Source organism: Fukomys damarensis, unplaced genomic scaffold, assembly GCF_012274545.1.
Source record: "Fukomys damarensis isolate Sample0158 unplaced genomic scaffold, DMR_v1.0_HiC HiC_scaffold_26, whole genome shotgun sequence".
NCBI lineage: Eukaryota > Metazoa > Chordata > Mammalia > Rodentia > Bathyergidae > Fukomys > Fukomys damarensis.
The window spans coordinates 11184730-11212178 of record NW_022900938.1 but is presented as its reverse complement, the minus strand read 5'-3'; the positions used below and the strand labels follow the sequence as shown (position 1 = coordinate 11212178).

The 27449-nt window shown below is 38.9% G+C and overlaps 1 protein-coding gene across 1 annotated transcript in view; it reads left to right on the top strand.

Annotated features, from left to right (window-relative positions):
- Zc3h15 (zinc finger CCCH-type containing 15) overlaps positions 1-19698 on the top strand; it is a 20044-nt gene extending 346 nt beyond the window's left edge. The window contains exons 2-10 of the mRNA XM_010636813.3: positions 8298-8399; positions 11872-11983; positions 12503-12655; positions 13164-13255; positions 14350-14532; positions 16243-16389; positions 16541-16642; positions 17204-17327; positions 18912-19698. Of these exons, the coding sequence (XP_010635115.1) occupies positions 8298-8399; positions 11872-11983; positions 12503-12655; positions 13164-13255; positions 14350-14532; positions 16243-16389; positions 16541-16642; positions 17204-17327; positions 18912-19102 (1206 nt within the window). The 3' untranslated portion in view covers positions 19103-19698. The remainder of the gene's footprint in view (positions 1-8297; positions 8400-11871; positions 11984-12502; positions 12656-13163; positions 13256-14349; positions 14533-16242; positions 16390-16540; positions 16643-17203; positions 17328-18911) is intronic.
- Positions 19699-27449: the final 7751 nt, after the last annotated feature.

The window sequence follows — 27449 nt, the reverse complement described above, 5'->3', positions numbered from 1 at the left end:
CCGGGCTCCCGCCCGCCTTCACTGCCCGGTGCCAAGTGACCCCCGGTTTTTGTCCACACACCTCGAAACCGGGGCATCTGTGGCGTTGTGTCGAGAGGGAATATGTTCGGCCTGCCTGGATCTGTCTCTGGAAGGCCGACTCTTGACGGGCCTTTGTTTTCCTTGTTTGTTTTTTACCTATCACCCAGGAGAAAGGGTGTTGAATTTGTTCGAGCCAACACATTACAGCTTGGCCTTTTTGGTCCATCTGAACTTTCCCATAAAAAGCGGAGGTTTCTTTCAGATTACAGTCCATCTTGTACATAGCGTTTGGTGCATATAATGTGAATTAGATGAAGTAACGCTTTGAAAGAGATTAAGTTGTGTCTGTAGCTGTTCTAAGTACGTTTCCCAAAAGTGCCTTGAGCCAGTAACCCTTTAATGGCCAACGAACTGTATTTAACGCGAAGAGTCCTACAGCTATTTTCCAGTGTTGTATTCGTGAGTTTAAGATAGTGAACCGATTTGACATTCCTTAAACAAATCCTGTAGCCCCAATGAGATGTTTCTTCTGGATTTCTGCTTTTACTCTTCCTCGTCCATAAAAAATAGGTCATGAATTTTTGGTGTAATTAGAAATGACTATAGTCATTTTGCTGCAAAACATGCCTGAAGTATGCATAGACATTTGTGCAATATTTCTCACTAAAACAACCACACCGAATGGTGTTTTGAAATGTTTATTACTGATTATTTAATGCCTGGTTATTACAGCCCTGCAAATTGGCAGTGAAAGTCCTCAGGGTTCCATTATAAAAGTCTAGTCAACCTAGGCAGATGTCATATTTTTTAAGTCTGATGAGTTTGATTTAAGTGTTTGTGAAAAATCTAAGTAACCTTGGCCACATTTCAGCTCTGAAGTAGATCCTGTATTCTTATTGCTAATTTGTACTGCTTATAACTCAGGTAGTGTCATAGCCAGACATTTGAAAACAAAATGATGATACCTTCACATCTGTGGTAACTGATATCTTTCTGAACAACCTGTATTCCTGGCAGAAATGAGCATGGGGTGGAGGGGTGATAACCTGATGGCATTCACTGCTGTAAATCAAGAAGGACACGTGGAGGTGTCTTAATGTAGAGTAAGACTAGTACAGAGCAAAAGTTGCTGTATGAAAATAAGTGTTAGATGACAATTTAAAAAGTATGCTTTATGCTGGGCGTGGTGGCGCACACCCATAATCCCAGCACTGGGGAGGCTGAGGCAGGAGGATCACTGTGAGTTGGAGACCAGCCTGGGCTACGTAGTGAGTTCCAGGTCAGTCTCAAATACATAGTGAGACCCTGTCTCAAAAAAACAAAAAATAAAGTATGCTTTATGCATTATAGAGCCTTGGTTTTAATTTAATTATTAAGGCCTAATTTTTTTTCAGGAATGTGTATGGAAGTTAAGAATGTCTTGTCCAAACTCTAAAAATGTTAACATACATGTGGCTCCATTCATCTTGTAACAAGATTTTTTCATTTTGTTTGGGGTTTTTGATGCTGACTTGAAGGCAAAGCCTCCTAAGCACACATTCTGCCACTGAGCTACTCCCAGCCCCAGCAAATAAAGTTATTTTTAAAGTTAACAAGAAAAAGTAAATTTTTCATTAGCTATGGTATCTCCAAAGAAGAATGAAAAAGGAAGGCAGTTTTATTTAACTAACAAGATGTTAAGAGTGGTGGAATTAACTTGGTTTGGTTTTGTTCTTTCCTAGAACCCAGGCTTCTGTACATGACAATATGGGAAGGTGGGGCAAGGTCAGCTCAGGGCGCACCAGCCAAACTTCATCTGATACAGTAGCCTTTTTTACTTTCTGTATAAATTTGCAGAATTCCAACTGGAAAGGATTTTTATTACCAAAGCATAAAAGTTAAAATAAAGTGTTCATTATGAACATACATGACCTGAAATTCTAAGTGGCTCAGTATATGCATAGTTAAGTGGGACGGTGCTTTTCAGCAGGGGTTTGAGCCTGTATGGGTGTTGTGGGGATCAGACCTGGAGACTTGGCATCCTCAGTACGCATTATCCCTGAGTACACCCTCCCCTGCTCCTTAAGTACTTTTGAATGGACTTTAAAAGAAATGATTGCCCTATGTACCTGTTTTATACTCTGTACCTCTATCACTGCCATTGCTGGTGTTGTAAATGCTGATTGTGGAAAAACAACAACATACAACTTTCTCTTTTCCATTACTGGGCATCCCACTCAAAGCCTTCACACAAAGGTACATCCTCAACCATTTTTTATGGTGAGACAGGGTCTCCATAAATCACTAAATTGTCCAGGCTGGGCTCTGTCATCCTCCCGTCTCCACCTCCACAAGTGGTGGGATTCAGGTGAGTGCCACCACACAAAGCTCACCTGCAATGTTTGAGAACTGTTAAGTAGAGGAAGTAAAAAGATGCCTCAAAGATAGCACTACGTATTTATTTATGTAAGTTAGTGCTAGTGGGGATGGAACCTAGGACCTTACACATACTGATCAAGTGTTCTACTACTCAGCTATGTCCCCAGTTTAAGAGGTAGCAATAATTTAATAAAGGATACACCCGTTTTAGAGTCCTATAGCCTGGGTTTGAGTCTCTTCAAACTCTAGCTCTATAGCAGTGGTAGCACACCTATGGCACACATGTTGTTTGTCTTTTAAGACAAAAGTTGCTAATGTATGAGTTGTTTCTTTCCAAACTAAAACCTTAGTATTCAGGTTTAATTTCAGTATTGTCACTTTGCAATAAATAAGTGGGTTTTGGATTACAGTTTTGGCACTCGTCTCTAAAAGTTTCATCACTGCTCTATAGTTTTGAACAAATTACATGATCTATCTACAGTACTGTTCTGATCTGCAAAGTGGAGCTGATTTCCATATTATTAAAAAACTGAGTTAAGTAAAATAATATAAAGTGCCTGCCATGTGGCATATATTTATGTGTGTATATATTTGATAGATGGTAGCTACTGTTAACATTATAAATACAAAACTAGTTAGAGGAAATAACTACAGTCTGGCCTGCACTGCCTATGCTTATTACTTCTTCCTCACTGGGAATAATTTCTTTGTTGCCTACATTTTTTTTCTTTTTCTCTTTTAAACTCTCCAGATTTTTTTGCATGAATAAGTATTTTCCTTCTGAGGTAAATGCATCAAAGAAGTTATAGTTCTCTTAGCTATTCACACATTGGTCCTAAAAGCTATGTACTATCATTTATCATAGCTAACATGTAATAAATTGAAGTCACTTGAGCAGTAGAATGTTTGGTTATAGAAAAAAATCAATAATCTCTGGGTTTAGAGCAAGTGAATAAAGGATAGCCACTGAAGGATAGTGGCAGCAAAGAAGTAATACAGTAATGGGAACCTGTAGAGGAAGGAGCCCAGTGTATAAAGGATGGAGAAGAAGAAATTTGTTACTAATGAAGAACTTCAGCTAAGCTTCACTGTTGATTACACTGGACCCTCAAGGTACGACCAGCCTGGCACATGAGCACCTTGGATTAACTAAGTTGATGGAAGAAGATTCATCTGCCTTTTGTTATGTATAGCATGTACCCAGGTAAATATTCAGATCTCAGCTGTTTTGAGTTACAACCAACTTGAGTTACACCCAACCCTTGGGAACTGATCAAACTGTATAGTGGACCCTTGACTTACAAACTCAGTTTGTTCCCAAGTGCTGATTGTAACTCAGTTTGGTCAGTTGAAGGCTTGGGCTCTTCTATGCAGCCTTTTAAGTCTCTCCTATGTACAGACAGATCTCTGCGTCCTTAGAGAGACATCATACAGGAAAAGCTTCCAGAACTCTTGAAGGGTTAAGTCTGTATCTGAGTCTGTATCATCACAGGAGGCTAGCATATGGGTCGTAGCTCAAGACTTTGGAAATTAAAACAAACTCTGGTCATAACCCAAGTTCATATGTCAGGCTGGTTGTAACTCAGGGGTTCACTGTACTTGAAGCTTGGATTAATCAGTTGCAGAATGTGCATTGCACAGATGTACAGCAAATGCGGTAAAACATTGCCGCCTTCTGCATACCCTCATGTCCCTCGCAGTAGAAGCTGGTCTTGAAACGCTGGTCAGTGTTGCCACGCCCTTCCCCTGCTTCCTGTTTTCTCAGCATCTTTGAATATCGTAAGGCATGTAGCCTGTAGAAGAAGCAGGGTTATTTACGGGTGCAATGAGGAGTAAAGCGCCAGAGTTTTAAGTGAAGTCCAGTGTTCACTGTGTGTTAAGGCTGGAGGAACCTCAGGGAACCATTCTTTTTTTAATGGCCTGTTTTCCACACTCTTTTGTTTTGTGATTCCCAAGTCTTTACTGAAACAGGCTTGGACACCCTGTTCTCTCCCTGCAGCCTAACTCTTGGAACCTTGTTAATCCAATGAGGGCTACTGTTTCCTTGATTTTGTTTTAACCATTGTTTGTAACCTGTTACATCTTTTTGCTGCCTCTCATACTCCCCCAGCTCCCATATCCAGATGGGTAAAAGTCTGTCCTGTGGTCAGGAAAAAAGGAAAAGGCTTTATTGAAGTAGTCCAAATTGTAAACTGTCCTATTTTGAAGAGGTATTACTGGTATCCCAGATCATCCGGTAGGTTGTTTAGAAAGCCTAGGTACCAAACTTCCCAGTACATAACCAGGTTTCTTTGGAAAGTCCATAGTTCTTCATGGTGGAAAGAAGATGGACTTTGCCTAATCCGGTCAGTGTCGTACATCATTAATAGTTTACACTTACTGGACTAGTCACAATTCTCTGCTTTGAGGAAAGTAGAGGAAGAAAAACACCCGAGCTATGTATAGGTGATAAATTTGCGTAGTTCCTTTAATAGTAGCAGTCAGATAAATATTACCTATTTTCAGTTGAGGAAACAGATGCAGAGGTTAAATAACTTGCCCAAGATTATAAACTGGCAAACAACAGAGCTAGGATTCAAACCCAGAAAACCCAGCTCCAGCCCTGTGCTATGCTGCCTCTCTGCTGTGAATCCTTTAACTTCAAAAATTCAGAGTGAAACCCACTTTTGCAATAGGAAAACTATGGCAGAGAAGGTAGTTTAGCTATGTTTGGAGCAGACATGTCCGCCCCATGGCCCACAGGCTGGACACACCTGCTTGCCTGAGCCTTACTGAATGAAGAGGAAGCATCTTGGGCCACAGATAAAACTTATAAAATAGTTAATGTAATAAGCAACAAAATTTCCACTTTTTTCTATTATAACAGCCATGCCCAAATCTACTGGTTGTAGGTTCAACGTGAGTTTAGACTCCTATGAGTTTAGACTCTTAAATATTTACGCTGTACAACCTGTTCCTTATTAGGAATGTAACTTCAAAAGACTTGTTCCTTTCTAGATTCTAAAGTGTAGAGAAAGATAACAGTATATCATAGGACTGTCAGGAAGATTCAATAAAATATATGTTTTGTGAATGCTATTAAACGTTCCCTTTCAAAGATAATTTCTGAACTCTAGTTAGCGTTTCAAAATGCAACTCATTTGTTACCTGTTTAGATTGTGTATGTATGTGCCAGCACATAGTAAAACCTGAAGAATTTTCTTTTGGAGTCTGAAATTCATATGTACCTCTACCAGAAACTGCTGCTGTGAATACTTTCCAGCAGGTCAGGGACTTTTTTTCTTTTCTAAGCTTTCCTATGTTGGAATCTACCTTGCTCTTTGGTCTTAGTTTGGTCATAGTTGGCTTCCTCTGTCATTTATGAGGCATTGGTTGAACCCCAGTTATACTCTTACCTGGCAAACCATTTATATATGAGGTTGAACTTTGATCCTGTACAGCTCCCTCCCTCTCATTACAGCTCATTTGTGGGGGGGGGGAGTTAGAGGGGGTTGGGGTTTTTTTGTTTGTTTTTTTGGTTTTTGTTTGTTTTTTTGTAATAAGAAAGTTTGGCTGTTCACACTTGGTTGCTACTGAGCAGTCATGTCTCTGCATATATCACATTGCCTTAGCCATCTTATCTTTGCAATGAAGTCATATATTCTGTAAAAACAAGGGATGCCATGTACAAAAGGCTTGAGGCAGAGAATTTAACTTTGGGCACTACCTTTTTTCATATACATAATCTAAAGAAAATTCATGAAGATTTTGTAATACTGTTTTGGGATATTAAAAAGTATTTAAGGAAAAGCAAAATTTGGTATGTAGATGAGTAATTATGTCATGGTCTTTCAGACCCGAAACTCTTGAACTTTTCAATCTTAAAACCAGTGAAAGATCTATTTTACTGGCTTTGGGATGCTACAGAGATTACTCTGTTGACTTTTCAAGTGTAAAATTCTGAAAACTTTTTTATTTCAGGCTAAATGCCTCTAAGAAGATCAAAATAAAAACCTTTTTGCCTCTTCTTCCTCTCTTCAAACCACCCATCAATAATAGAATGAGAAAGAGAAATAGACACTGTATTTTGAAAGTAGGAAGCATCTAGAATCTTGAGCCTCGGCGTGTGAGCCTGGTGAGTGGATAAGCCAGGAACTGACTGGGAACGGGACAATCAGTACTGAGTGTCCACCCAGGAGTTTGCCATTCAGATGACTTGGTTCTGTAGTTGTAAAGAGTCAACAGGGGACATTAGGAGCCACAGAGGGCCACCTGAAAACTGGAGGGACAGTGTTAGAAGTGCTACTACTCAGTGAGTCCATTCTCCCTACAACAAGCAGGCCGTGTACTGTATTTTCTAGGGGGAAAACAACAACAGACAGACAAGGGGCCTGGGTGCTTTGGAGTAGTAGGTACAGAGGAGACGGGAGGAGAGGTTAATATGTGCGCCTGAAAGTGGTCCCATGGGATCTGTTCCTTGCATTCAGAGGCACCTTCTCTGTGCTGGTCTTGTAGCCAGACTTCATCCAGCTGGATAAGCCTTCTGGAGGAACAGAAGAGACAGAATAAAAGGACTTCAGATACAAGAATTTGGTGGTTTCCTATCAGACTTGCTACCCATCTGTTTTAGGGTAAAGCTCACTCACTGTATCAGTTTCTTATGGCTACCGTAAAAAATTACCAAAATCCAAGTGGCTCATTTTCTCACAGTTAGCAAGCCTGGAAGTCTGAAGTCAAAGTGGCAACTAGGCCATGTCCTCGGAAGCTTCAGGGAAGAATCCTGTCTCTCTTCCTGATTACTTGGGTCTTCACTCCATCCTTGGCATTCCTTAGCTTGTAATTGTCTCTCTGGTCTCTCTCTGTCCTCACATTGCCTTCTCTCTGCCCTTCTGTGGAGACACTAGTCATTTGATTTAGGGCTCACCTTGGTCTGCTGTGATCTCATCTGATTATATCTGCAAAGACCTGTTCTCAAATACAGTCACATTAAGATCCAGTGGCTGTGAATCTGGAGCGACACCACCACACTGCAACCCCTAGGCACGCGTGCACACACTCATACACTTGCACAGTGTCTCCGTATTTTGTACTGCATGTGAAATATGAGTGGATAGGCAGGGATTGCCATTAGTGCCTAGCACATCAGTATTGCATGCCTGCTATCATATTAATAATATTCCAGGTTTAGATGAAGTGTGGCTTTTTGGTTTGATATATTTCCATTTTATTAACAGTACATTTTAGTAGTTTATTAAATACAAGTTTTTGAGAATATCTTTATCACCAAAAAAAACTAGTCCAAACCTAATATATTTTATCCTGAAAATTTATTCCCCACATTATTTATTCCCCGCATTAAACAAACAACAAAAATATCTTCATCATTCTTTAGTATACTCTGAAGAATGTGAATTCTGAGGTAAAATAGAATTTAACATTGCTGCATACTATATCTACTGTGCTGACGGTGCTAAGATAATCTTGGCATAAAAATTAAGAATCTGGGTTTGGTAGTGTAGCTCCTTGGTAGAGTTCTTGCCTGGCATGTGCAAGGACCTAGGATCAACCTGCAGCCTCACCAAAAAAAAGGGACTAAGAATCCTATTCAGAGCAACACTGTCGTAAACTTATTTGACTATAGCAGTATTTAACACTACATCCCATAGAACTGATGCTCTGAAGTACACGATGGGAAAGTAGCACCATAGTAAGGGACTTGATGTTGATACCTGGATTTATTGAACTATAAAGACTTCTGGTGATATTTTGAGGTCACGTACTGACTTGGTTTAATGTTTTAGTGCTGTGCATATCTATTTAATATCCTTCCATGGCATAAGGAAGGCTTTTGCTTATCACAAATTAATGAGTGACTTTAATGTGTCACTGAAAAAGTAGTAATATAAATAGCTAAGATGCCTCTGTGCTTTCTCATTTAGGACAAAACCTTCGGTCTAAAGAATAAGAAAGGAGCAAAGCAGCAGAAGTTTATCAAGGCCGTCACTCATCAAGTCAAATTTGGTCAACAAAATCCACGGCAGGTAAGCAATGTAAATTTTGGTATTTTCTTTTTATGGGTATAGTATTATATAGTATCTGTCAGAGATAAAAGTGGTTAGTATTATAATAGTGTTTCAAAATAGACTCCTGCCCTGAAAACTTCTGCATCTTAACCTTTCCCACTAGCATGTGCCTTGGATATTTTTCCAGGCTCTCATTTATTCTGAAATGGCTGTGTACTCTTCCTGGGATGTGGGTGGTGTTATATCTTGTCTGATTTACTGCTCATAAGTAATCACTTTGTTCTCAGCATTATGGTGCTAAGAATACTTGTACAAGAAATATCTTTGTACATCTGTTCTTACATGTATTTGCACTTTTATTTCCGTGGCATGAATTGTCTGCTAACAAACTTTCTAGTTTGACTTCCAGGGAAATGGATTTCTAATTTTAGTAGATTTGCCAGGTCACATGTTTCACAGAGGCTCTAATACTTGACGTCTTCATTTGCAGTGTGTAATAAGCTCTGCGGTTCTTACTGATATTTTCAGGTGTCTTAATTACAGCATGGTGTCTTCATGTTGTGTTGTCCATCTTCCCAGGATGCTTGCCAGTCTTGTTTGTGTCTGATGACCTACTCACAGCATTTTTCACTTGTCTTTTTCTTGCTAATTGCGATATATCTTTTGTTAGCACTGCAGATAATTTGTGATGTTTCAGTTCTCTTTTGTTATTTAACAACTTTTAGTTTTCACGTTGTCCATTATAGCTACCCTTTCTTGGGCGGGGTGGGGGGAGTAATTGGGCTTTGAACCCAGGGACTTGGACATGTTATAGGCAAGCATTCTACCACTAAGCTATGTCCTGGCTCTGTCTAGCTTGTTTTTACAGTCTACAGTTTTAATGTATTTTATATGTCCTTAAGTTTGTTTTCTGAATAGCCTCTTAAACCAGTATCCATAGTCACCACTATGGACATGTAGTAGTCTCGAATATACTAGGTTCTATTTCTGGATTCTCTGTGCCTGTTTGTCCTGGAACTTATACTACAGTGATTTTATACAAGGGGCCTCGTAGTTATTAAGGCAAGTCCTTTCCCAAAATGTTATCTTTCTCCCTCTTCCTTGGGTGTTTAGTCTTCCATAAGATACTTTGTTTCACCTATCCTGTCTCCTTTTCCTTAACTTCTGATAATACTTTGTTTTTAATGAAGCATGGAAGAAAGAATTTCTTCCCTTAAGACTCTCAGAGTGTGTCGTGGTCAGGTGGCTGACACCTCTGAACCCGTCTCTCACACAAGCTGTCCCTGCGTTGGGGCTCACCCTTTCACCCCCCAGCTGGATCCTAAAGCCAAAAGCTATTGCTCTTCCAAGTTGCTGATTTACCTTGCTAATCCCAGCAGTGGGAGACAGAAGCAGGAAGATCACAAGTTCAAACCCAGCCTGGGCAACTTAATGACTTAGGAGACCCTGTGTCAAATAAAAAATTCTAAAAACAGCTCTGGATGTCCCCAGGTTCAAATCTCAGTATTGCCAAAAATGAAAGAAGAAAATGTAGTCAGCCTTCCATATTCATACGGTTGGTCAGAAATAAGTTTTACAAAGGAAAGTTACATCGTTGCTGATGGGTGCAGCCTAGTTAGACCTAGCTAGAGTGGTTGGCTCTACTGAGCATGCACTGGCTTTTTCCCTTATTGTTATACTCAGAACAATATAATGTGACACCTGTTTACATAGCATTTACACTGTTGGCAATTTTAAATACTATCTAAGAGACTTGAGAAGGGAGATAGAAACTGTTCTTGTAGATACTGAAGAACAACTAAACCTTGAACTCAGAGACACTTGAGTATGAAGCCTTTTTTTGTTAAACGATTTTGTTTCTATTTTTGAAGGTCTCCCTCTGTTACCCAGGCTGGGTCTGAACTTGGGATTCTCCTGCCTCAGCCTCCTAGGGTGCTGGGATTACAGGCCTGCACCACCACGCCCAGCTTTTGTTACCTTTATTTAGTGACACTGGTCTTTATTTGTATACTGAAGGTCACTTATCCCCGTAGGGTTCCTTTGATGGTTAGAGGAGAAGAAAGCCCCTTGTTTGGTGTTCCTCTCCTGTGACTTTTCCTTCTGGTGTTTTGCGTGGTGATTTCAGATTGTGTAGACCTGAGAAAGCCATCATGTGTGGGAGTTGTTAGGTGTGGTGCCAGTGCGGGGCCTGCTGTAAGCTGTGTTCTTTAGCAGAGCAACCCATTCTGTCTGCCCCTCCAGGTGAGGAGGCCGTGAGCTGAGGGCTGTGTCCTCTCAGGTAGCACAGCTCCGGCATCTTGGGTCAAGCCCATCTGTGCTGTGTGGGCAGAGCCTAGGTCCACACCACCTCCTCCCACACCCCAGCACCCCGAGGCAGGCGGCTGCTGCACTGCAGTGTGGATTCTGCAGCCTGGGCTGGCACCTCCACCAGCCTCATGGTCGCAGTTGGTCTGGGAGGCCTCTGTCCTAATTACAGCATTTGGCTGTTCTTTTCCTAGTGTTCCTCTTCCCTGAACAGTTCTGATTTCTACTGATTTCTTTGATGTGGAAGCATCAATGGATGCTGTTCAGTAGATTATTTGGGTCCTGCTGACCCACTTCATACTAATCTAAAACTATTCTTTGAGGAATTCCCCTCTGTTCTTTGCACTTATTTATGCTATCCTTCAGTAATCTTATAACACCCAAAATTTTAATCAATTATTACCTGTAAGCTGCTACTTTAAAGTGCTTTCTCTGAGACGGTCACCTGTCTGGTTTCGGTGGAGTCAGTATCCTGTCCAGGGGGCTGCCTGCCGAATAGCTCCACCCAGATGCTCTGTAGGCTTTTCGTGCTCTCTGTGTCCAAAGCAGCTCATCTCTGCCTCCTCTCCTCAAACCTGTTCCTCCTGTATGCCCTGTCCTGTGTGGTAATTCTGGCTTCCCTTGACTCCTCAGGTTTAGTCAGTCCCATCGCATAGAGCTCTCTTTCCATCTTCACCACTGGGGCTTACTTTATCTCTGATGTTGTTGCTTCCAGCAGTTGCTTTTATTCTTGGAGTCATAGTCGAATGTCCTTCACACAGCCGCTATCCTAATCTTTATACAAGAAAGCCAGCCTGGTGTTTCTCCTCAAAAGCACTCCAGTTAGTCTTGGTGGGACAGGCACTGTTGTATGGCACTACATTTCCAGATGTTTCTCGCCTTCAAAAAATGTCTGCATGTTTGTAGCCACTTGCTAAAAATGCTGAGCATGTAGTAAGTGCTTAATAAATGTTTGTTGCCATAAACTTTTGAATATGCTTTTAAATAGGCATGGTACCATTTGTAGAGAAAAGGTTTTGCGATTTTAATAATTTAGCCATAACATTTAATATATGCCACAGGGCCATGGTGTTAAGAGGTAAGGACAATATATGTAAATATACATGTCTTTGTTATGATAGTGGTTACTGTGCAGTAAACACAATTTTGTAAACAATTATGCATGTTAAATCTGGGACTATTATAGGTAGCACAGAGTGAAGCTGAAAAGAAATTGAAGAAAGATGACAAGAAGAAAGAACTACAGGAGCTAAATGAGCTGTTCAAACCTGTAGTTGCTGCTCAAAAAATAAGTAAAGGTAAAATTCAAATATCAGTGGTTGTGTTTTTGGGGGGATGTAATTGATGTTTAAAACTTGATTTGTCCTGATGTTTATTGGCTCTATCATTGTACAGTTCCAGTCCCTAGCTCCACACTTAAGGCACAATTTAGACAGTCTGCTAGTTGGTTTATAATACTCACCTTTGGCAGTAACCACAACAAAACTATAATTGAGTGAACCATAGGTCACAAAGTTTTGGCATCATTTCATTTGTGTCTCATGCCTCATTGGTTCTCACTGGGTGAGTGATTGTGGAATGACCTTTGTGTCCAGTTTCCCTTGCCTTGCCACCTTTTTTTGGTAAAATAAAAGAAACAAAAATATATGTTAAGTGCTATGGAAAGAACCTTAAATATCTTACCAGTCACCTGTAAGTAGCATTTCATATCAGTAAAATGGGATGTAGCAAGTTTACCACAGGTACCTGTCCCGGATACAAGCTGTATTTCATGATCTGGCAGGTTGTAATGCAAATTCCACGTGCTGTTGACATAGGTGCAGACCCCAAGTCCGTGGTGTGTGCCTTCTTCAAGCAAGGACAGTGTACTAAAGGAGATAAGTGCAAGTTCTCTCATGACCTGACTTTGGAGAGGAAATGTGAAAAACGAAGTGTTTACATTGATGCAAGAGATGAAGAACTTGAAAAAGGTTTTTTTTTTTAATTTTCTGAAAAATATTTGTTACTTTTGACTTGTTACTAATATGTAATAACTTGAAAAACACTTCAGCCTTAGTAGTATTGTGCTCATAAAGGATTAATTGGGTTTGCTATTTTTTAAAAAGATCCAGATTTACTACCATATTACCCCCTTTAACTAAATGAATATGCTTAAGGTGATTTTTTTTTAAAACATTTTTTATCAGTACCTGTTTGCAGTACATAATGATGATACCATTGTGGGGAGGTGGTATATGTGTGCAATACATGTTAATTATTTTTATTTCCCCTTTCTCTGATTATTTTACATTACCTGTCACTCTTTTCTTCAGCACTTTCTCATTTGCCTAAACTACCTGTAGTTAGGAAGCTGTGTTGAATAATCTCAGCATCCTGTGTGTTTGCCTTTGGTTTTAAAAAACATGTGATAGTTCATAAGACATACTACGGTCTGTTTTCTCTTCTTTAATAAGGTAACCTTCATCTCTTTTTGTTTAGATACAATGGATAATTGGGATGAGAAAAAGCTTGAAGAAGTAGTGAACAAGAAGCACGGTGAGGCGGAAAAGAAAAAACCAAAAACTCAAATAGTATGTCCTTTTCTTGAATTGTGTTGCTGTGGTATTTATTAGTAGGGAGAATTATGTGGCAAGGTATTTACTGCTGTTTTCTACTGGATGACTTAGGTTTTAAGAAATTTTTGCTTCATCAATATAAAGTACATCAAGCTTTATTCTTGGAATTAACAAACATTGTTTTATAAAATTGGGTTGTTTAGAAATGGCCTTTGAAAACCATGTGAAAGTCTTTTAAATGCCATTTCCTTGTATGATCTTACTTTCTCAAATATGAATAAACGTAATCCATGTATTCAGATAAGAATTATTCCTTGTTATGGTTTATAAATGGAGGGAAACTGGTTAACTCAGTTAATTTGTTTGATTTTTAATGGTGAGATTTTTTTTTTTAACTTACAAATTTTTAAATATTGACATGTGAATTCCAAATGGATTTTTTTTTTTAATGGTACTAGGAATCGAACTCAGGATCTTGCACTTGGCAAGGCAGGTGGCAGAACCACTAAGCTAAATCCCCAGCCCCCAAAATGAATTTTTGATAGGTTGTGATTCTAGTTTTCTAGGACATGTACCTTAAAAAATTAGTGATTTATTTCTGAGACTATAGTGAAAAAATTCACTCTGTAGAAAAATTTTAAGTACATACGTCTGCTCTTTTCTTGATGGGGGCATCCTGGGTACTATTTGTGAGGTCGTTTTTCCGCATGTGCAAAGAGTCACTATCCTTTGTGTTCCTTGGAACCTTGTTCCCCTCTGATTCAGTTGTAAGAAGTTTGCCTATTGAGTCAGGTAATTCAGATGTTTGTGTTATTACTGCGCTTTTTAGGAAAATTAAAAAAAATCATTTTATTGTTTTATAACCTATTTATATATGCTAATTTACTTAAAATTTACAATTTGGGATTACAAGTACTAAAACAAGTCCTTGTATAACTTAGAAAACAGAATAGTGCATAAATAGGAGCTTTATATAGATTATATCCAAGGAAATTTGCCATTTTATGAAGATTTTAAGATAAATGTACGTGGGTGTTGTACTTGTTCCATGTATTTCAGCATTTACTGTGGAAATGGGCTGCTCTAAGCCATCTTTTCTGTCTCTCTAGGTCTGCAAGCATTTTCTTGAAGCTATTGAAAATAACAAATATGGCTGGTTCTGGGTGTGCCCTGGAGGGGGCGATAATTGTATGTATCGTCATGCACTTCCTCCTGGATTTGTGTTGAAGAAAGATAAAAAGAAAGAAGAGAAAGAAGATGAAATTTCATTAGAAGATCTCATTGAAAGAGAGGTAACTGGTATCTTTTTCCTACTGCTGAAAAAAACGGCAGTATTTACAATGAATTCTAATATTTACCACTTGGGGGCAATAGCATGTTATTGTGAAAGGGAAAAAGGCACTGTGATCTTTTCCCAAAGTTGCTCTAATTTAATTATTTTTCTGTGTCTAAATGTAAACCGAGCCTTGCACATTAGTCAGTTGTGACATTAATTTTAGAATTATGTAACAACTTCACAGCACTCGGACTGACTTATCAAATCATTTTCCTAAGGTTGGGTTCTTTGACGTGCCCATCACTTCTGAGGTCGCCTTAACTATTATTTTTAGATCCTTTTCCTGGAGTTCTCTTCTTCTTAACATACTAATGATTAATCATGTGTGGAGGAGACAGCTCTCTTGCAACTTTTCAGTTCTATATATTACCATCCTTGGACTCAAAACATTGGTCTGTGCAAGGGCAGCAAGGGTGGTGAGAGGGTCTCGAAGCAGGCAGGATCCGCTTGCCGCTTGCTGCCCACCTGTGGGCCCAGCACCCAGGAGGCTGAGGCAGCCCGGGCTGTGTAGTAAGGCCAGGGCTCAAAAGGAAGGTCTCCAGCTACACTTTTCTAGCTCAGCCAAAAGACGGTTTTATTGCATGAGGATACATGAAATCGTTGAGATCATTAGAAATAACTACATTGAGAATTTTGTATTTAAAACTATTTTACTTCATCTTAAATAATATGAATATTTTGTATAAATGCTGGATGTTAGCAATATATACACTTGGTTTTTTCCCTTCCTTGTGTGTTTTTATTAGGACATGTTTGCAGTACATGACTACATTTACTGTGTGGCATTTGTACACATACAGAATACCTCTAAATTCTCTTTGTCCCCTTGCCTCCCATCCCCCTGCTCCCTCCAACTCTAGATCCCCTTCCCATCTGAAGAAGCTCTATTTCCATTTTTTTCTCCCATTCCCTTTTTTAAGCCTTTTTCTCTTCCTCCTTCCCCCTCTTTGTCTCTTGTTTTCATTCTCCCTTTCATTTGAATAAGATCTCTACTTTCTATTATTTCTCTTTTGTTTTACTCTTTATATTTTGGGTTTCTCACGGACATGTTTTTTGGTGTCTCACCCAAGATACAATGCATTGTAGTAAAAAAAAAAAAAGTCTACTTCAGAAGACTGGGTACGTTTGGTATTATATCCTAGTTCCACCACTTAGTAATTATTCATTTCTGATGCATTTTATGTCACCCAGCGTTAGTGGAGATCAGTGTGTCAGCATGTGTAGGTAATGCTTTAACACTGAGTACCTGGCCAGTGTTAGCAACTATTATTTTCCTGCATACTTATTACTTCATTATTGCTCTCAGGAGCAGGTGGTGGTGTTTAATTTTATTTCTCGTCTCCTGAAGATCCCAAATGAAGCTTGGGACGTTGTTAATAGTGCCTTTAATTTTTGTTTTCAGCAGTTGTTTCCTGTTTAAATATTTTTTCTTGACCCTTTCTAGCACTTAGGTTAAACACTAAGAAGAAAAGGTAGCTCTGAGCAAATATTTTTCGGTGTGGTGTTTCTGAACCTTCAATTTACTTATTGTCACGTCAAGTAAAAATATGTTACTTATTCCATATTTACTGTCTTTAGGGCAGTGATAGGCAGAGAATTAATTACATCAAGAGAAAACTGCTGTTAAACACTGTTGTAGGTGACCTTAATGCTCTTCTCGTTGCAGCGTTCTGCCCTAGGTCCTAATGTTACCAAAATTACTCTAGAATCTTTTCTTGCATGGAAGAAAAGGAAAAGACAAGAAAAGATTGATAAACTTGAACAAGACATGGAAAGAAGGAAAGCTGATTTCAAAGCAGGAAAGGCACTCGTGGTAAGTCCAAGCCACGCGGTCACCCGTAGCCTTGTTCCCTGTTTTAGTGTCCGTCGTGCAGGATTTCGTCCTCTTTAACCATCTGCTGCCTACAATCAGTGTCCAAGAAATGTTTGAATTTCATAAATTGAGATATTTGTGTGTCTAACAGATCAGTGGCCGAGAGGTGTTTGAATTCCGACCGGAGCTGGTCAATGACGATGATGAGGAAGCAGATGACACGCGCTACACTCAGAGCACGGGTGGTGACGAGGTGAGGGGAGCTTTGGCCACATCCGGGTAGTGAGTGACAGGGCGTCACTCGTGTATGCCCTCAGTGGGAAGCAGAGCTCTGCTCTCGTCAGCAGAGTGGACATAATGGTAATCATTGCATCTTAGGGTGTGTGTGAGAATTAAAAGGAGATGATGGACTATAGGTGTTCACAGTTCTTTGTAGAACTTAGAACAGTTCCTGGTGTGTAACAAAGTGCTATAATGGATTAGCTGTGAAAACTGTTTTGTCCGCTCTGAACTAAGACAAAGGTCTTGTTCACTGTCGTGCCAGAGGCACAGTCATGGGACAGGGTGCCACTTGCGTACAGTACAGCAGCAGAGTCATTGGGTTGTAGACTGTTTCAGTAATGATGGGTAGCTTGCTATTCAGCAGTAATATCATACCCTTAAAATGGAATATCAGTAGAAGGAGCTTTTCTAAGAAGCAGAAAAAAATTACTGTTGACAGTAGTTGACCATTTCTTCTCAATAAGATAAATGCCAGTAAAAGTAATTGTAGAAACTGTTCTTATTTGTAACAGCTTTCTTTGTGTTGTTGAAGGTTGATGATTCCGTAAGCGTAAACGACATAGACTTGAGCCTGTACGTCCCGAGAGATGTAGATGAGACGGGCATTACTGTAGCCAGTCTCGAAAGGTTCAGCACATATGCTTCAGATAGAGACGGTGAGTACGCTGCCTCCTGCAGAAATCTAAGGATTAGGAAGCTGGTTTCCAAAGAGAAACCCGGCCCGGGCACCAGACGGGAATATAAAGATGTGGTTTGGCCCTGTGTATGCAGTGAACACTTGATGCTGTCTGAGTGAGTGGCTTTGTGGACATTGAAACTATTAACTGACCAGAAGGGGAATGAAACCAAGTTTGGAGATGTAGGGGGTGAGCTCAGTTCGGGACCTCATGTGTTTGAGACGCTTTCGCTGTCAAGAGTAGTGCTGTCTGGGGTGCTGGGTAGCATTTGCAGAGGAAGACTGCGCATCGGCCGTTTGGTCTCAGTGACTTGCTCACCCAGGCTCGCTAAGCAGAGAAACGTTCTGGAACACTGGGAGCGCCAGTGTTGTATTTGGGCTAAAGAAGAGGAAGAAGTTACAGCAGTAGGATGCCGGTTTTTGGCAGGGCAGCAGTACAGGAGGAGTAGGGGAATGAGTACAGACCTCTCTTAACATAGACGGGGCACTGTCAGAGATGGGGTGCTTTTCAGCGTTCAGGAAAACCTAGATGCTCTGTAAGCAGGAGAGGAGGGATCCAGTAAAGGAGAGCAGTTGAAAATGGGATGAGGTGAGTGTAAGAAGCCAGAGCTGGGTGTATAAACATTGATTAAGTGTGCGAGGCTGGCTGGGTACATTTGGAGATAAGGGTGTCCACAGAACTGCGTCTAATTACACTTTGCATGAGGGCCATGAAGAGATCGGTAAAGGCTAGCATGCTTGCCAGGGGAGAAAAGGGCAGGAGTGCTAATTAAGGCGGAAGCTGAGATAGGAAAGCTGAACTTCATTTTTCTCCTGGGAGAGCACAAGTTCCGTCTTGAGCCCTTGGCCTCCCTGCTGAGCTGGAGTCTGAGATCTGTCAGAGGGCTCCTTCCCCCACACACCCAGTTAGGAGGATGAGCAGCAGTGGACACAGTTGCAGATGTATTGGGATGCTCCCCGGACTTTTCATCAGAAATACTTGAAGTAGCTAAAACTCTAAAGCTGTTAAAAGTTGTCTTTAATATTGCCACTGAACAAAAAACTGCATTTTTGTTTTCTGTGATTTGCAGCTATAAGGGGAAGTAGCTTTTTGTCTCCTTTTCTTGGCAATGCTGGAATCAAACCCCAGTCTCATTTCTGCCGAGCGAGTGCTCTGTCCTGGAGCGCTACCCGTGGGCCTGTGGGAGGGAGCTTTCTTAATGCTTCAGCTCCTGGATGAAGTGTTTCTGCTTTCACACTCACAGCTTTATTTCTGCTGTCATTTAATTACTGTTTGCAAAACCAAAAGTCAAGTAACTGCTCGTATAGTTTTTTGTTCCATAACCATTTATTCAAAGAACACATTATGTGGAAGTAGAAACCGAGTGACTGGATTATATAGGGAACACAGAGTTGTAGAAGTTTCGTCTCATCAGCCCTCCATCCTGTAAACCTGGGGCAGGCAGATGTCTGCAGTAAGAACGTGTTTTACGAGACGAAGAGGTATGTTAGTCTTTGCTGTTGGTTGCCAGTAAGGTAGTGCTTGCTTGTTCTAGACCTTACTCATTTCAGTTACTATTTTTAGAACACAAACTAAGTGAAGCTTCTGGAGGTCGGGCTGAAAATGGTGAAAGAAGTGACTTGGAGGAGGACAACGAACTGGACGGACTGGAAAATGGGGCCATCGGAGCTGTTCCTGTTGATGAAAATCTTTTTACTGGGGAAGATCTGGATGAATTAGAAGAAGAATTAAACACACTTGACTTAGAAGAATGACACCAAGCAAGTGAAGGAAAAGATTAAGTCAGCTCAGCATGAGTTGAAATTGACTACATTCATTTTGTTCACCTAGAATCAACAGGATGTTTGTTTCCCATGCTGATTCTGGAGGGCTTACTCTCCTACAAAAGAGGAATATCCTCCCTACGTCTTCTCCTCTGACTTTGGCTACATCTCATAGTAAGTTCATAGTAGTTCATGATAAATTGAAATATAAAAGTCATTTCAGAAAATGATTGTAACTGTCCAAATAGAAAGTGTAACTACTTTTCTGGCTTTTGGTTTTCATTGGGCATGTGTTAATATCAACACCATAAATTTACACTCAAAATACCCTGCATCTGATGCAATTTTCAGTGAGTGATTTTCTTTCCTTTGTATTTATATGGTTTAAAGACTGCCTAGAATGTGAGCACTGTACTTTATAAAGGAAACTGCTTGTGCAGATTCAGTATTGTGTATCTTTGGACAATTCTGTGGACATCTGAAATGGACCATAAACCCACCAGGATCAGCTACAGTGCCCTGTGTTTTCATTAATTCTTTTTTGCCAATAAAGTTGTAAATAAAGACCATCAACATTAAAACCTTAATGTGAGCCTTTTTTTGTTTTCTATGAAAACATCTTAACACTTCTAGCCTGAAGATACTAAATGAGTATCTGTTATGTGTCACATAAAGCAGTTATTAATGGGTTTTCTTATTGAAGAACCATTTGGACCACTGACAGTGCTGATAGTAAGTTTAAGAACTCTACTTCTCAGCTTCCAAAAGAGAGCACAGGTGATATTATATGAAAGAATGATTTTAAATTGATGGATCATTGACCTAAGTAAATGTCACCTACGATTGAACTAAATACTGCTTCATTTTGCAGTCTGTGGTGTTACAGTAGTATATACTGAAGTTTTATTGCTGTGTTTGTAGGAGTGCAAGCAAATTTACCAGAAAATTTGGGTGAAGGTCTGCTGTTCAGTTACCCTGAAAAACTAGTTTTAGACATTTGTAATTGAATACAATTTGTGAATGACATGGTTAATGCTGTATAACTTTTTACCATAACTACATTGTGTTTTTCAAATGCTAAAGGGCTGCTTTTATTACTTTGCAAATATAAATGGATTTTTAAGGCAACTGGGGTAATGACAGGAAAAATATGAAGTAACCTCAGCCCTCATTTCATTTCTGCCTCAGATGAGTTTTATGATTTTTAAATCCGAATCTTAGTTTCTTCCGTTGCGTCTAAAAGTTAAGACTGATTGATCTCTACCGTGCTTCTAAATTGTATAACCAAAGAAAACCTGATTAAATCTTCATCGAGTGATAATTTCAAAATTGATAAATTTACTTCCTATCTGTTGAGTACTAATACCATAATTAACATTTCTACCAAATAATGCCCCAAGCCAAGTTTATTTCCCATCTACATCGTCATCAGACTACTTTATATTAAAAATGCTTCTTGAGTTTTATAGTTTATATCCATGAAACATTTGTTACATTCTTTTTGTAGGAAAGTTTAACTTATTGCATTATTTCTAAACATTTTCAAGATTGTTGAAAACACTTGAATCTTTTTAAAGCCATAAATATATCTCCTTCTAAATAACAGTTTACTTCAGGGACCAGTAGAAATATTTTTTTAATATTGCAAGGCTTTATTTTACATGTCTAGATACATCTCTGCAAGAACTTCTCTGAGCTATATACTGTAAAATTGCATTTAATTTTTGTATTCATTGTATGGTTCTGTGTAGTACACTTAATGTGAAATTGACTTAATTTTTTCACATTCATTTATATAAAACCTTGATTTTAAATACTTTTTCTCTGAAATTTCTCTTTTATGTAATTACCACTGGTATTTCTCTGTAGCACATTGGAGGCTGAGGCAGGAGGATTGCAAGTTCAAGTGCTACCTGGATAACTTAGACCCTGCCTCAGAATAAAAAGAGCTGGAGATGTAGCTAAGAATGAGGTGCCTGGCTTTAATCCTGAGTACTGCAAAACAAATTAAAAATTGAGTGTGTGTGTGTGTGTGTGTGTGTGAGTAAAATCGAATTTCAGTATTATAACTTAGCTTCACTTTAAAAGGTGTGTATTTACAAAATCAGAAGCCTATAATGTAAGCTTTCTATGAAAGAAATATGGGTTTGTATTCTTATATTCTGTAAGATGTGGTCATTTTCCACGAACATGAGCTCTTCATTTTCTTCTTCCATCTGTGAGAGTTCAGCCTACACTGTTTCTGTATCCTCAACTGTTATAGCCGTAATGATCCAGTGTTTGCCAGAATCTAATTCAAAACAGTTATGTTGTGCATGTTTCATTATCTTTTCACAGATGGTTTGTCAGATTCTTTAAGCCCCATCATACATAGACTGATGCACACTGATACAGTGCACTTTTAATATTTGAATTAATCAAGTCTGACCATTAGTGATTTGAAATGTGGTAGGAATGAAACTGTAGGGTCAGAACCTAAAAAGTAGCAGAACATAAAGCACTGTATCCATCCCAACTCATGGAGTGGCCACAGGAAGTGTCACAGGCGTTTGTTCATACAGGTAACCTGTTACGTCACTGCAGGTCCGCACACCACAGGGCTTTACTGCATATGTTAATACAGAGCTGGTCCTGATACGTACACACTGCTACATTAAAGCACGGTTTCTGCTGTACAGACTTGAAGACTTGTTTCTGTGAATGACTTTCAAGTAATAATCAGATGAGGATGGACTACCCAAATTCTTTGTTTGGGAGGTCTATTCTTTCTCAGGCATGTGTTCTATTAATGACAGCAGTGTTTTCTGAATAGTGATGACAAGTTGTTTCTCGATTAATAGAAATAACTGGAAGCTAAGCTTTAATTAAACTAGAATTTGGCTACACTGATATACCCTGCAAAAAAAAAAATTTTTTTTTTTGGTACAAAGAATCAAACTCAGGACCTTGCACTTGACAGGCAGAGTGGTGCCACTAAGCTGTAAACCCTGGCCCTTTACCCTGAAAAATTTTATAAAGAAGCACACCTGAATGAAAAAATTTCATTATTCTTCCTTTTTTTTTTTTTTTGGTACCAGGGTTCAGTTCAAACTTGGGTCCTTGTGCCTTGTTTGGGGCATTCTGGATTGGAAGAAATGACACAGTGTAAGACATGGTCTCTGCTTGATTTAAGTTCACATTTTTTTTGAAGGAGAAATCACAATGTACAGGGTGAAAATAATTTGTGCCTAGCCATTGATAGGGATACCTTTTCAGACTAGGCAAATTTCAGTTATTTTGCACTAGCTTTGTGTTTTGTTAAATAAAGATGTCCTTGGGAAATTTTGTGAGGCAGGTGATCTGATTTTCAAAATAATGTCAGTAAAGTTAACTACTCCTCATGGGGCTTGCACACAGGAGCTAGTTCCCTTAGCTCTGCCTACTTAGCTCTCGTACTGCAATTCAGAAGACAACTTACACTTAGCATTTTCTTCCCTTAACCTGTGCATATGCCAGTATTTTAAAGAGGCACACATCATTGTCCTTCCAGTTGTGCAGCTATGTTTTAGGAAACCTGTGATTCCTTTACATTGTAATTTTTATCTATGCTACCAGTGGACTTCAACAGACTACTGTACATTTTTAGAATTGTATGCATTACCATATGTAACTGGTAGGTATTTTGAATAATCTTGTTTATAACTTGACAACATGTATAGGATGTGTCGAAGAATGTATAATTAAAAGTATTTAAATAACATGGCATGTAATACAGAAATTGTGTGGCTTGTTTCATTATTGCATATTATTGTATGTATTGTATGTATTTTGCTTAAAATTAGAATTCAGTGTGAAAAAAATAGAACCCACTACATTAGGAATGCTTATCCTTGAACTTTTACTTAATGCTGAGTAGACAGTACAAGCAAAAACCTTTGTAACTAATCCTTTCTTGAAAATTAATTTTGTGATTGAAAACCCAGTTAATTTATGGACACCCGTTACATATCAGTTGTATACAGGCTAATTAACAGTAGTAGTTTTATCCGCACAGACCCTTTCCTTATGATACACTATTCCTGCACCTCTAGGACTGATGACCCGCCATAGAAACAAACATAAAAATTTAATTAACTTTTTCTTTATCAATTTATTTTTAATTGACAAATAGTAGTTGTGTATAGCTACGGTTGGTTAATTAACTTTTTTACACCCAGCAGGGAAGACATTTAATCATTGGTAACATCAGTCTTTTTCTTTTCTTTTTTTTTTGGTACTGGGGATCAAACTTGGGTCCTTGCATTTACAAAGCAGGCACCAGAACCACTGAGCTAAATCCCTAGCCCATTCAGTCTTTTTCTTGATGGAAAAAGTAGGGCTGAAAAAAAAACTACATGCTCTATCGCTTTAACATGAGCTTTGTTGCTTAGAACTGTTTACTTAGAAGTCAAATGAAAACAAGTTGAGGTTTTTGTGTGTGGGTGTGTTTTAGATTCTTAAATACATAATAGACAATATAATACCACTGTTCATTCTTCCTGGGAAGAATTGCATGGTATGGACGTTTTCAAAGGATGGTCCATCTTTTTCATGTCTTGTCTTTCATAGTTGAAGATTAAAACACCAAATGCAAAATTGACTGTCAGAACTTGTCCAGAGGCAAACAATAAAAGCAGAAGGGGAAAAAACGAGCCAGTAGGATTTCAGAGGTGTTGGCAACATACATGGACTGCTAACAGGTTTATTCTTGTACATTGCTGCTGACAGGCTTATTCTTGAACTTAGGTTTTTCTGTCTGATTAATTGCAGGAGTAGATGAGAGTGTTCTTACTGCCTGTAGAAATGAGGCTAGGCCCTTCTGTGCAAAGTAGAATAGTATTCTGGAACTTACGGTGCAGTGGCTTTTTCATGGAGATTTGGGCCACAGTTCTAAGTAAAACAGTTCTTTAAAATGTGAGCTTATACAATGAGCTATTAAGATCTAAAATGTTTTTAAAAATCCAAGTCTCAAAGAGGTATATAATCAATGTATTTATGATCAGTCAGTTCATCTAATAAAATGAATAGGATCTCATGTTTCATAGGTCTTAACTAAGCTTCAACTCCTTTATTGTAATTGACATAGAAAACATTTGATGTTTGACAAATACATTTACTTCTGAAACCATAATATATAAAAATAAAATTACATATTCATCCCCCACAGTATTCCTCGTGCCCCTTTGTAATCCTGTCATCCCAGAAGCAAACGCTTAAGGCCCCATTCCAGGTTCACATTGAATACCCTAGGTTCGTTTACATTTTTTTATAATTTTATTTAAAAGAAATTGTGGTATGCATATTCTTGCTTTTCCTCAGCATAATTGTTTTGGAGCTTTATTTATATTTTACAGGTATTTATAGTGCATTCCTCTGAATTATTGAGTAGCCCTTCTTTGTGTAGCTATAAGACACTTTGTTCTGTTTGATCCCTGGTACAAAAAAAAAAAAAAAAAAGACGTTCATCCCATTCATCACCTGTTGAGGGACTGGCTTCCAACTTTTAGCTACAAATAAAGTTACATGAACGTGTACATGCCTTTGTGTGAACATACGGTTTCATTTCTTGTGGATAAATTGTAAGAATGGAATGTCTGGTTCATATGCTTTAAATTTTTAAGAAGTTTCCACAACATTTTCCAAAGTAGTTACGCCATTTTACGTTCCCAGCAGCAGTTTATAAACGTAGCAGTTTCTCAGGGTTCTCACTAACTCTTGATGTTATCAGCTTGGTTTTTTTGTTTTTGTTTTTTGTGTGTGATGAACAGTCTGATTGACCTGCACCATTTGTTGAAAAGCCTTAATTTCCACAGAATTCTCTGCACCTTTGTGGACAGTCAGCTTACTTATCAATCCATACTTCAGATTTGTTGTTTTAGCTCTCCTCTCATTCATTTATCTGTCTTTGCTTTTAGTACCACAATGTTTTGATAACTAGCTTTATTTTAGTGCACTGTGGAAATCAGGTTGAATAAATTCCTCAAAGTTGCTTTGTTAGAGTTGCTTTGTCTATCTACATTCTTTTCATTGCATTTCCATTGCATTTTAGAACCACCATATCAGTGTCTACAAAAGAAAATGGAAATTGTATTTGGCTTACATTAAATCTATAGATCTCAATTGTAGAAAATGAACATCTCAGTAAATATTGCATCTTCTGATCAATGGCTGTTTTTTAGGTCTTTTTAAATAGCAACATTTGGTGGCTTTCAGTATACCAGTCTCATGCATCTTTTGTCCAATTTACCCTTAATTAAGCCAGGCGTGATGGTGCATGCCTGTAAACCCAGCCCCCGGGAGGCTGAGGCAGGAGGATTGCTGTGAGTTTGAGACCAGCCTGGGCTACATAGTGAGTTCCAGGTCAGTCTCAACTACATAGGCCCTGTCTCTCAAAAAAAAAAAAAAAATTTACCCTTAATTAAGCCAGGCGTGATGGTGCATGCCTGTAAACCCAGCCCCCGGGAGGCTGAGGCAGGAGGATTGCTGTGAGTTTGAGACCAGCCTGGGCTACATAGTGAGTTCCAGGTCAGTCTCAACTACATAGGCCCTGTCTCAAAAAAAAAAAAAAAAATTTACCCTTAATTATTTGATATTTTTGATCCTTTTGTAAGAAGTTTTATTTCAATGTACAGTTTATTACTACTGTACAGAAATACAGTTGACTTCTGCATAGGTTGCAGTCTTCTGCATACTCATTCATGTTATCTAATAATTTTCTTGCTTTCCAAATCTGTACATTTTATGTCTTCGTATGTTACTTCACAAGAAAGTTGCATTTGTATACATGCTCCCCACTTGTGTGTGCATTGTCTACTGTCTGCTTTCATGCTAGAGTGGTGGCATTGAGAGTTGACAGATACTCCGTGGCCTCCCAAAACCTAGTGGGTTAATATCTATCCCTTTACAGAAAAAACTGGTCAGCCTCTGCCTTTATGGCCTGGTTAGCACCTTTAGCCCAAAGTTGAGTCAGAGGCTATTTTATTAGCTGGGCACAGTGGTGTACACCTATAATCCAGGTACTCAGGAGGCCAAGGCAGGAGGATCAAGAGCATAGCAAGACCCCTCCAAATAAAAACAGCAAAACTTTCTTCATTGTTTATGATCTTAAATGGAAAGCATTCAGTCTTGTAACACTAAGTTGATGTTGGCTTAGATTCTTCATAGATGCCTTGTACCTGATTGAAGAAGTTCTTCCCTAGTTAACAGACTTAGGAATATTTTGCTTTGTGAAAGAATGAATGTTTGATTTTATCAAATATTTTTCTGCATCTGAGACAAACACTTCTAATTTATTAGTGTGAGGAAATCAGCCTTGAATTCCTGAGACAAATCTTTCCTGAGCCACTTTATATTATTGGATTGGATTTGATAAAACATACTTGTGTCTGTGTTCATAAGTAATGAATTTGTCTATAGTTTTCTTATAATGCCTTGGTTCTGGTATCAGGGTAAATGCTGTCCTCATAGACAGCATTCAGTTTTCTGGGAGGTATTGTGTCCAGTATCATTTCTTCTGTAATATTAGGTGGGATTCACCAGTGAAACCATCTGGCACTGTAGGACCCTTTTGGAGAAGGTTTTTAATTATATCTTTCATATCTTCAATAGATATGGAGCTATTAGGTGATTTCTTCTTGAGTAAGCTTTGGTAACCTGTATCTTGCAAGGAATGTGTCCACTGTGTCTGCACTGTTGAATGTATGTGCATAAATTTTGTTCATACTTTCCCTTATCCGTTTAGTTTTCTGTAGGTTCTGTACTGATGCCACTTTTCTCGAGTCTTTTCATTTTCTGACTTGAGTCAGACTTGAAGTTTTGTCACTTTGATTTCTAGCTTTTGGTTTCACTTTATTTTTCTCTATACTGTTTTCTGGTTCATTGGTTTCCATTCTAATTTTTCTTTTTCCCCCCTTCGGCTTACATAGGGATTCATTCGCTGTCTTTAATTGCTTAACATAGCAATTGAGGGCTGGGAATGTAGCTCAGTGGTGCTGCACCTGCCTCTGAAGCACAAGGTCTTGAGTTCTATCCCCAGGACCATAAGAAAAAGGAATAGAGTATCATTTAATGTGGCAGCTGAGGATATTTACCTGATGCTTTCCTAATACACGCATCGAGTGCTGCAAACTCCTAGCCAATTTCTCAGGAGGCCCCGTGTCTACTTGCATAGACATGTTTTTCATCAATATTACTCTGCTTTGTAGAAGGTACACGAGTAATTTGGCTAATATTGAGAATGTTCATATTATGAATTGGAACTCTTCTGTTGGGCTTGGCTTTTCCTGGGTGAGGTGGGCATCTCTGGAAATGAAAGAGTCAC